The sequence below is a fragment of the Nyctereutes procyonoides genome, unplaced genomic scaffold (assembly GCF_905146905.1).
Source record: "Nyctereutes procyonoides isolate TBG_1078 unplaced genomic scaffold, NYPRO_anot_genome, whole genome shotgun sequence".
In the NCBI taxonomy this organism is placed as follows: Eukaryota; Metazoa; Chordata; class Mammalia; order Carnivora; family Canidae; genus Nyctereutes; species Nyctereutes procyonoides.
Genome location: NW_026575142.1, coordinates 5,936,031 through 5,947,214, shown reverse-complemented (window position 1 = coordinate 5,947,214; position 11,184 = coordinate 5,936,031). Strand labels below are relative to the sequence as shown.

The 11,184-nt window shown below is 43.6% G+C and overlaps 1 protein-coding gene across 6 annotated transcripts in view; it reads right to left on the bottom strand.

Moving 5' to 3' along the window:
- Positions 1-3,064: 3,064 nt before the first annotated feature.
- PDE1A (phosphodiesterase 1A) overlaps positions 3,065-11,184 on the bottom strand; it is a 320,097-nt gene continuing 311,977 nt past the window's right edge. For 4 of the 6 annotated variants that reach the window (XM_055308586.1, XM_055308585.1, XM_055308588.1 and 1 more), the window contains 2 exons: positions 9,146-9,262; positions 3,065-5,703 (listed from right to left, as the gene is read on the bottom strand). In XM_055308586.1, coding sequence (XP_055164561.1) covers positions 9,189-9,262 — 74 coding nt within the window. In that variant the 3' untranslated portion in view covers positions 3,065-5,703; positions 9,146-9,188. The remainder of the gene's footprint in view (positions 5,704-9,145; positions 9,263-11,184) is intronic. The other 2 variants (XM_055308587.1, XM_055308590.1) reach the window with 2 other exon arrangements.

Genomic DNA, 11,184 nt, shown 5'->3' with positions numbered 1-11,184 from the left:
AATAAAAACTTTTCCTGCCTGCCTTCCTTCCTGAATTCATTTTTACTTATTCCATAAACATTTCCTCAGTGCTTCCTTACCTGCAAATCTGGCAGCAGGCGTGCGCCCTGGCAAGCCACCGAATTCCTGCACGGTGTTCCCGCAGCGGAGGGCCCGGGCCCCTGGGCAGAGGACTGAGGGGAGGCTTTCTGGGAGGCCTGACCTGTGCCCAGATGCGGGGGGCGGGGGCAGGGGTCCTGTGACAGGTCAAGATGCCAAAGGCCCTTGCGGGGAGGCATCGCGTGCTGGGCCGAGCAGAAATCCAGGACCAGGGAACGGTGAGGTGAGAGAGAGCTGCGGCCCAACACAGCCTGGGCTTAGACGTGTGTGTGTGTGTGTGTGTGTGTGTGTGTGTGTGTGTCCGCGCCTCAAGTGTGAGGCTAAGGAGTGGAAGGTCCACCTGCAAGCTGTGCGCCAGGGCTCCCGGGCCCTCCGCCTCAGCGCCCCCCGGCCCTCCCGGGGCAGGTGCCAGGGCCCAGGGCCGGGCCCAGTGACGCCCCCGGCCCTCTGGGCTGAGCGGGACTTTCACATCTTTGGAGGGTCACAGAAGCAGCAACGGAAGAGGAGGAAGGAGAACAAAGACGAGGAGGAAGGAGGAGGAGGAGGAGGAGGAGGAGGAGGGAAGGGGGCAGCAGGAGGGGAAGGGGGAGGCGCAGCCAAGGACTTGCCGCCTCAGGCTCTGCGGGGCGAGGTCGCTGACCCCTGCAGGACAGGCTTCGCCGTGTTTAGATTTTTGTGGAGCGGCCGGGAGAGGGCCCCAGCCTGCGTGGGGAGACTGATGCACTGAGGGCGCCCGGGAAAGGAGGCAGAGCCGAGCTGGAGGCCGAGCAGCCCGGTGGGAGCCCGGGCAGGCCGGGCGAGGCCTGGTGGTGCATGCGGCCACACGGCTCTATTGCGGAGACAGGAGTGGCCCGCGGGCTTCCAGAAGGAATGTGATGTGGTCCGCGGCGCAGCGCGGGCAGGAGGCTGCAGCAAGGCCCTCGAGCACCAGGCCCTCAGCGTGGGGCCCGCGGGCTGGCTTCCCAGTCCTTCTGGGACTAGAGCCACGTTGAAAGCGGGAACGTGGAGCCTCTTGTCCGGTGTGGAGAGAAGCCGCCTCCCGTGGGGTGCTTGGTGGGGTTCGGAGGTCCCCCCAGCACCTGCTAGGCCCCGCACAGCGATGGGCTCGAGCCGCCAGTTGCCTTCCTGGCCAGCTGCAGCTGGGGGGCTGGTCGGGGCCTGCGGGTGCCCTGGGGGGCGGCCACCCTTCACCTACGAAGGTCCACACTGAACTCCGGGTGGGGTTGCTTGAAACACACACTTTGAGGTCACATGTTAAACGTGCAAAACCATTCTGTCCGCAGGAATCAACGGCGCTGTGCCGTCCTGCGAAGAGCCGGGCCCTGGCCCTCGGGCCCCTCCGGGCCACCTCTAGAGACCAACGTCGGGGTGTGGAACGCAGGGGAGAAAGGCAGGTGAGGGACCTGGAGCGTGGAGAAAGCACGCGAGGGCCTCCCACAGCCACCAGGAGCCGTCGCTCAGCTGCAAACCCGGCTCTTGCGCTGAGCAGCCGTGCCACCTGCCACAAGTTAGTGCCCCCTCTGCCACGACTCCTCACCCACACACGGGGACAGCGAGTCCTCGGAGGGCACTGATAGGGAGTAGGAGAGACAACGTCAGAACGGGATGTTAATGCCATTGCAGGACTGTAAGAACCTATAAGAACCCTTAAATAACTGTGATCTTCAATTATCAGGGATAGAAAATGCATCAGCTTGAGATGCAAAGGAAGCTCCCCAAACACCACAAATTGTAACCAAATAACCTAGACATTGACTAATGTCACTAAAAGACTAGTGGCCCCAAATAGAGCTTTCAATATACATGTTGATCCAGAAGGACTGTATTTGAAATATTTGGGATTCCCTCCAAAGAAATGTTGTATATGTAATGGAGGACATTAGAAGGTGATTGTTTTTGACTCTAAAATATATATGGTCTGTATGGTTTAAGGCTTGTTCTAGGTGGTGGATAGGCTTTGCGATATTTAGAAAAGCAATTGGAGAACAGAAGGCTTCATATAGCTTCCAAAGGAAATAGGTGTTTTATATCTAAATCGTATTTCAGAATTAAAATATGGCCTTTGGGAGCTTTTTGCTCCTTGTGGAAATTTATCATGGAATCACACGTAAGGTAAAAATTTCAGTTAAATGTCATGTATCTGATGAATAGAAGCATTTCTATATTTTGATGGAGTGCTTCGCAGCCTGGGAGGCGGAGTCTGAGAAGGGACACAGGGCACCAATCATTCTTAATTCAATTAGCTGAAACTCTTTAGGTCTTCACCTTGATTTGATACACTTTGCTTCTTTAACATTCTCCGCTGTTACCTTGGTCGCATTGTTCTTCACAGAGCTTTCCTGTCCACTGTGCTTCTGCTCCACCCTATGCAGATAGAGGAGAAAGAAAAAGGGGTCTTGGGTGGCAAGAGAGACCTAGAAGCAAATCCAGTCTGGGTTGGATTGGGCTTCCTTCCACGTGGGACCTGGCCTTATGCTCTTTCCCTCAGTCTTGGTTTCCTTGCTCATATCGATACCTACTTTGCTGGAGTGTTGGGGATTAGAGTTGATACGCGTTGAGGGTTAATACAGAGGCCGTACATGGAAATAGGCAACGAGTATGAGCTTCTTTATTATTTGTAAAGAAAGTGTCAACTCGTGTGCAGTTGACTCAAAGAAGTCTTAAAGGCCCTGAAGATTTTACCGTCCTTAATACTCGGAGGTGCATGTTACTTGCCCCTGGTTACTTTTCTATGCGGCATTTTGGTTATTATGTGTAGGAACGATCTCCACAATGAGATACGACATTTACGGAGATAAGATTCAGCTTTTCAGATTCCCGTCTGCAACACGCATCTGGCCATGAGCTTGCGGATAACAGCCCAATAATAGATGTCCAACGGGTATTTCCTTAATAGAATGAAAATTATTTTCTGAGAGGACTCATATCAAAGCTGGCAATCTGCCTGATTTTCCAATTTCTCCAACTTGTCCGTGCCCCACCAAATGGAATGATATCAGACACCAAGTGTTTCACAATTATTTTCCCTCAAGTATGATTTATTAAACAATCATATGTAATAGGAAATACAGAGAATTACAGCAGAATAAAAACACAGGAATTGTAGCTTGGCATCTTAAAAATGAAATAAAAGGGCTACTGGTTAAATAAAGAGACGTGTGGAATTGTTAGGTATGTGTCCTGTAGCTGAGGATCGAAATGCAAAGCAGGAAGGCCGAGATGCAGCAGCCTGACTCACCCGCCCTCCTCAGGGCCCACCCAGCATTGGTGTTTGCAGAAAGGGTGGGCCCTGCCCACCTCCGCCCTGACTCCCTCCCGTTGGCGCTAATTAGTAGCTACCCTGGAAGGAAGAGAGAATAAGGGAGATGGAAAGGAGACAAGTGGAAGGGGGAGGGGGGAAGGAGGGTATGGAGAGAGGAAAGGGGGGAGGCAAAGAAAAAGCGCACTGACAGCGTGCCGATTCTAAGAAGTAGACCCTATTTCTCCACTCCCTCTGGAAATTCGGTCACGGTGCTTTATAAGTTAAATAACCTGGAAAATTAGGTGAGAGGCCATATACAGAAACTGATGAATTCATTATATTTCTCTCTCTCTCTCTCTCTCTTTTTAGTTAACAAAGTCTATAGGTCCTAAAATATCAATAGGAACAAAGTGGACAAGTTTCCTATGATGACTGAGAAGCAATGTTCCAAGTTACTTCTCCCCGGAGAGATTCTCTAGCTTTTCCAAAAGACGACTGGCTGGAATAAGAACAAAAGTAATTACGCTTCCCAGAGAGTCAGATTCTATTTTAAATGCAGAATATTTTCTAGCTGGTAAATAGCTACTTTTAAAAAGACACTGAAAGCAGTAGTTCTCATTTCTTCATAAATAGAAATAAAAAGTCCATAGTTAAAAGACAAAAAGTCACCATGATGTACATATCTATAAATCTCCCCCCACCGCATCATCAGAGATCAATCCGTACTGCTTACATTTAAAATATCAATTGCGTTATAATGTCTATGATACAATTCAATTATTTAGCTGAGTTCTACACAAGTTTCAGGTGAACCAAAAACTAAGGACCTTATTCACAGAACTTTTAAAGGCATTTTATACACAGTCTATGCACAAATATATCTTAAATTAGAATGATGCATACCTAATATGCATTTAGAATATGGCTTACACATTAAAGGAGATCTAAGTTGTGGATCGTAAAATCCCACCACTCAGACTTAAAAGCTTCTGATTATATCGATTTCTAAAATATTGCTTAGCATTGTGGAACCCAAGGAAAAAGCAGGTGCAACAGAAAACTGATAGGATGGATGGACCCTCCTTCACTTTATTCTTTAACTGATGGCTACTCTTGATTTTTTCCATCCAGTTCCTACCTCCCACCACACAGATTCGTTTCAGAATCATGGACGTGTTTGCACGGTGAAAAGTTACAACCCCTCATTGTGCTTGACCCTTCCTGTCAGCTAATAACAAACAAAAGTTGTTCTTCAGTTGGGGGCAAAGGAAAGGCTCTGCACATGCTCAGGCAAGACATGACAAGCAAGCAGAGTCTCCAAGAGTTGCAGTCTGTTTCTGTGTAGTAAAACTATCAAGTCACGCCAAATGATATTATCTGTACAGAAAAAGGATGGGTTTCCATTTTCATAGATATTTTTCAATACACACACATACTTCTTGTCACTTATCCCTGGGCCTGTGATATATTTTGTCATGTCCTGATGGCATCAACACCCCAGAAGGCAAATTTCATTCTCAGTCCTCACAGCTGTCTCCAACAATGGCTGAGGGTTCTTCTTATCCTGGAGTGTAGGGAACATGGGACTTGCATCGTGATGACGCTCAGGTGTGTGATGTCTTAGTGCTTTGAAACCACAGGCATGGATGCCAGTTGGTCCACTGGTTTCAGGGATGGGTCTCACTGCAGTTTCCCAGCTTGAGAGTTACAATGAAGTGGTTGGTCATCAGGTCGTAGAGCCAGGGTAAATCTCCATTGTTGTCACAGGACGTCGACCACAGCTTCTGAGCAGCCCCACCTCTCATGTTGCTTCCGTGTATTTAAAATAAAGACAATCTAAATAGCCCATTCTTCAGAGAGGCAAAAAAAAAAAAAAAATCCCCCCCCCCCATAATTTTGCTTTGCTTTTACTTAAAACCTTGAAATATTTGTAATTACAGAACTCTGCATAAAAGGATATAAGGAAGTAAATTTTTAAAATGCTTCATCTTTTGTACATGTGTCACCAAGTGCCCTATGCTATACCTGGGCTCAGAGCGATGACAATTTTAACCTATCCAACTTTTGTCTTCAAAATTTCTCAGACTTGCTTGAAAAAGCTGGGTCAAAACAATCAAAACATCTCCTCCAAGACTGTTTGTTGGGGGAAGGACAATGGCAGAAGCACTGGCCAAAAAATCTGATGGCAACTTTGGATGTACTTGGTTGGCTGGAGTTACTAGCTCAGAATTTATGTTCTTCTTCTTATGAGTTCCTCTCAAGAGTCCATTAAAATGGCCCGATCCAGATGTGTGTTGAAAAAGGAGAACATAGCTGTGTGGAAAGCTGAGGATTTAAGATGTTCTGGTCCTGTTCTCATTATCCTGAAATAAAATTCAAACGAAAACGAGGATCATGTTTCAGTCATACACACGCATCGATTATTGTGTGGTGGTATCACCTTGGACTTTATATACCTTGTCAGAAATAAGGGTTTTAAAAAATAATAATTAAAAAAATAAGGGTTTTTCAGTACAGAAAAGATAATGGCTTTCTACCAGCTGGGAGTCGTCTTCTTCTTTTTGTCTCTCTGTGTGTGTATGTGTCTGTCTGTATATTTTAATTCTACTAAAACTTTGGATTGTCTGGATCAGAAGTCCAAACCCAAGTAGCTATACAAGCCAAGAAGGCAGTATAAATGGGGTAAGTGGGCCTATGTGAGTGCAAAACCAGTGGAGTCACGAGGACTGTAGTGAACTAGAGAGAACAAGTCCTGTGTGATGACATTCAAAGAGATTTTACATCAGTAAGTCAAATAAAGCAAATGCACCGACGACATCCAGCCCGCACTCCATTAGGCTTTGACCTCTCCTTGGACGGTGCACTCAACACCAAAGAGCAGGTGTTGGTAGGAAGAGGGAACACGTCCTTCCCCGTGAGTGCCAGCTCTGATATTGGTTTGCTTTTGGAGCGCCATCAGTCTCTGGCGTGTCCTTCAAGGAAGACAATATGATAAATTATATTCTAGCATCTTTGTAAATGATAGAGCAGCATGGCATTTACATCCACTTCCAATCTCATTCACTCTAATTAACAAAAACGGTTTTAAAAAGTAAGCAAAACCAAATAGTTTTGTGGACGGAAATCTCTCAGAAATAATAGTGAAGTTATTCAACAATGTGAAAAGTAGATTTCAAAGGTTGGTTTCTTGCCCTAAGTGTAGTGTTGATTTATGAGGTTTTCTCATGGGGCACATTGAATTAGACCTCAGTGTTTCGTGGGAAAATATCTCATACTGGGGCCCACACACCGAGAATGAAACAGGCAATGGCTCTCAGAGATACAGCCAGGCTGCCATAAGGTCTATACTTTCCCCAATGGCAGCCAGGGAAACAGTTAGCTAGAGGTCACAAAGAAAGTGTGGTTAATATGCAACCTGGGAGCCTGGAGGCAAAATCTGACCTTCACATATATTTTGTTTGGTCTACACAGTGTTTCAAAACACTTTGAGCCAACATTAAAAATGGAAAGGTTTTACAAAAAAAAAAAAAAAAAAAAGTCTCTTAGCCAATGGAAACACCTGGAAACACTGGTCCCTAATTTGTACATGGTGAAAATATGCTGGAGGCAAAGACTGGCTGGCTACAGCCTTCAGGTCAGGTGCACTGTGTCCTTCCTGTTTCCAAAGGCTGACCACCGCTCTTGTCTCCCAGACACTGGGCCTGAGTCACTGTTCCCAAATGTCACCACTCTTTGGTTTTCTATTTCCCTTATTTAAGAGACCTGCCTATTTCTTGAAGGTATATAAATCTCATCTACTGCAGGTCATGATTTCTGGAAGACTGTGGACTGAAGTCAGAGCTTTCTCAGATTGAAAAGAAAACTACAGCATCTGGCTAGTGCGGACGGAAAAAACAATGGTCTAACAGCCTGCCTCAGTGTGCACACTGCTGTTTGAGTGGTTCTCAAATCTTTCCAGCTTTGGGGTCTTTTTAGTTAAAAAAAAAAAGTTAAAAGAGACTTCATTAACTGCCATTTGAATTCCACTGAAACACCTTATTGATGGGATGCCAGAATTTTACAGATATTTTATCTGTAAATATATATAATATACACTTTACCATAGACTTCTTCATAGATCGGACAGTCATTTTTACGAAGGTACTGGCGACCCGTGTCCCCTGCACGCAGTTTTTGGAAAATATTCATAAATATTCCAGTTCCATGTCATAAACATGTAAGAAATGCTGATTGTAAACTCTTTTCTTTTGAAGCTTCATAGTGTGCACTGGCTTGAAGATACCCAGTAGGAAAGACTTGCTTAATTTTGTTCAACTCAGTTTTCAAATGGTATTTATTTGACACAAAAAAATTTTTTTGTACTTAAAGCATCTATAAATACTCCACTGAATCTAGTTTTCCCTAAAATATGCTTTGAGGGTCCATCCTATATCATCAGAACCTAAGAACTCTTCAGAAACAGGGCAGCCCTGGTGGTGCAGAGGTTTAGCACCACCTTCAGCTGGGGGTGTGACCCTGGAGTCCCGGGATCGAGTCCCACATCGGGCTCCCTGCATGGAGCCTGCTTCTCCCTCTGTCTGTGTCTCTGCCTCTCTCTCGCTCTCGCTCTGTCATGAATAAATAAGTAAAATCTTAAAAAAAAAAAAAAAAAAAAGAACTCTTCAGAAACAGCCATGGGCTCTAAAGGTAATAAATTTACAGCTTGGATGGAGGGTATTAAGAGAAATTGCTATAGCTAATATGAGACAATATGTTAAAATTGTTAAATATAGACATACATGGGTTTTAATTGCTGAACAGCCACTCTGTGGGCTTGATTTCCACCCAAGCTTCATATGTAAAGAATCTTACATATGATTTCACAATCACCAACTCTGAAATTGTTGAGAGGACTAAACGAGATTAATACACGTGAGATCGTGAGATGTTCACTGCTCTGACACTTGATAGTTGCTATTAATGAAACTACTAGTATCAATAAAAGACAGTCTTAAAACCAACTCACGAATACGGAGATGAATCATCCTAAAAGCTAACCACAGTTTAACTCTTTTATATCTAAAGCAATATGTGAGGAGCTACTGACGGCATCTCAAAGTCTTGGTATAGGATCCCTCAGCATTTTCTTCCCCGCCCCCCCACCATCACCCCAAGAGCAGGGCTCAGTATAACACAGAGAGTTTTGTTTCTCAGCTTTTAAGGAGACCCTACAACATCTCCACTATAAATACACATCCTTCCCTTCTAACAGCTGGCACTTCCCCTGTAGGCAGACCCAAGACCACGGTCCTTAACTCTAGTGTACAGAAATACCACAGACAGAATTATTAAAAATTAAGATTTCCAAGGCATGATTCCCAGAGTTAGTAATTTTATAGGTCGAGGGCAAGCCTTAGAAGCTGAACTTTTAAAAAGAGAACCACTGATGCAAACAAATGTCTACAGATTTGAGCAAACACTGATTATTTGTTTCCTAATATGTCCTTGCTTTGTTATTGTCACCTAGTGTTAACATTCATATTTCCTACATGAAGTAGAAAGGGGATCATGATTAAATCTCTCCACAGCCTACAGATTATTATTATTTTTAAAGGACTAACATGTCTCGCTGAGGATAATTTTTATCAATGAGCAAACTAAGCTCTTTGAAAAAGTAAATATTTAAGATTTTGCTTCAGAAAATAGGAGAGATTTTTTTTTTAAAGATTCCGGGAGGACACTGCAATGAGATAGCTTTGTCTCTAATGATATTCTATGAACCATTCACTTCAGAAATTAGGTTTCTTGTCTAAAAAATAAAATTACCTCACATGTTTAAAATGACAGAAGCCTGTAAGGTATTTCAAACCTATGAATGTGTATCCACATGTTTTTCTTCAGCATTTACTAGATCTTCTGAGTTCTTATGAAGATCTGGCTCACCTAAAAAACACAAGCAGACAAATAAACAAAATAAGCCTGTGGAAAAAACCTAATAAGGTCAGGAATCTGAAGCAATTTAGTCAAATGTTGAAGATTCAGTTATACAATGGATTCTGTGGCACATTTCTCCAAAGATATCAAATACCATCTTTTCAGACTGTGGATTTAAAGAGTACAAGTCATCTCCTGGGGGTTGTACAACATTGTGAAGTTGCAATTTAAGCTGGTAATACAAAACTGAAATAGATGACACCTACTAAATCAAACATAAAAATTATGCATGCTTTTCTTTGATTTTTTTTGGGGGGGGATTTGGGGCAGAGGGAGAGGGGGGAGGCTCCATGTTTCGTGTGAGCTGGAGGTCAGGCTTGATTCTCACGACTCTGAGATCATGAGTAGATGCTTAACCGACTGAGCCACCGAGGTGCCCCTTTCTTGAATTTTTTAATCAAAACAAATTGTTTTAAACAAACTCTGTAATGATCAGTGCCTTTTACCACATACCCTTTAGTTGCTATGAATTTAAACAAATGTCTAATTAGAATACTGATCTTTAAGATAAGACATAATTTGCCAAACACACTAATGAAATTTATAATCCGAGAATAACTCATCTTCTATATAAACCGTGAAGAAAAAAGTGAACATGAAAAATGTGCCAATATTTCTAGAGAAGTTGAAGAGAATCTATCAAAAATAAAAATATAAAGCAAAATGTATAGATAAAAGAGTCTTATGTGAAAAAGAAAATAAACAAATTTAGCAGAAATTTATTTTTGGAGCAATTACTCAAAATACTTTGATATTTCAGGAAATGGTCATAGATGATGGCACGTTCTTTCTGTTTGAACTTTGGTCAAAAATATACTAACACTTAAGGGGCACCAGAGTGGCACAGTTGGTTAAGCATCTTACTCTTGGTTTAGGCTCAGGTCATGATCTCAGGGCTGTGAGATCGAGTCCCAAGTGGGGCTCTGCACTCAGTGTGGAGTCTGCCTAAGATTTTCTCTCCCTCTCCCTCTCTCCCCCTCCCTGCCCTCACTCTCTCACTCTTTCTCTCTCTCTCTCTCTCTCAAAATATATAGGTAGGTAGATAAGCTACACCAGTAGATAACACCAGTTATCTTTGAGATCACTCCTTTAACATATATTGTAAGATTGTGTTGTCTCAGTTGCAACAGATTTTTTATTGAGGTTATAAAATTAGTGAGCATATAAACCTTATGGGGTGTTACTATGAAGCAAAATTATTTTGTCTCCTGCTTTCTCTTTAAAATATATTCAAAAAGGGAAAATTCTCTTTTATCCCAGCATGAAGTTCTCAGGTAGTATCATGACTTTTGCAATCATCCTTAGATAATAAAAACATTATGTGATCACATTAAGTTACCAAAGTCTCCATTCTGATATTAGATAGTCTGGTCACATACATTACACATCAATCTTAAAGATCATAGAAGATTCCTTTCCAACCTTGAGTTTGTGGTGGACCCCAGAAATGGTGTGTGATGGTGAGGCATGGTTGATGCTTCTTTCTGTTTCACTCTCCCCCAACTGGCTACCTTGACTCCTGAGCTGGAGCAAAGGAGGGAAAGGGCTGAGTGTAGAAGCCAAGTCCCTACACCATGGTAGGATGGCTTCATACTCACTAGACCTGGCAGGTGTTTAGAGCTAATTCTTCGGTGGACACATTCATGGGCTCTTCAGGGACTTCTTGCCAGAGGCCATGGCTGGAGCCATCTCGTTATGCACACACGAAACTCTGGTTCCTTTACGATATTCAAAGCCCCCTCGAAATTTACTCTTGCATCTTCAGCTTCTGTCTGCTGAGGTTCTCTCATTCTTCCAAATATGGGTGGGGCCCATTTGGTTTACACAAAACATTCATGAGGCTGTTGTTCCCATAAATTACTTGAGGAAAG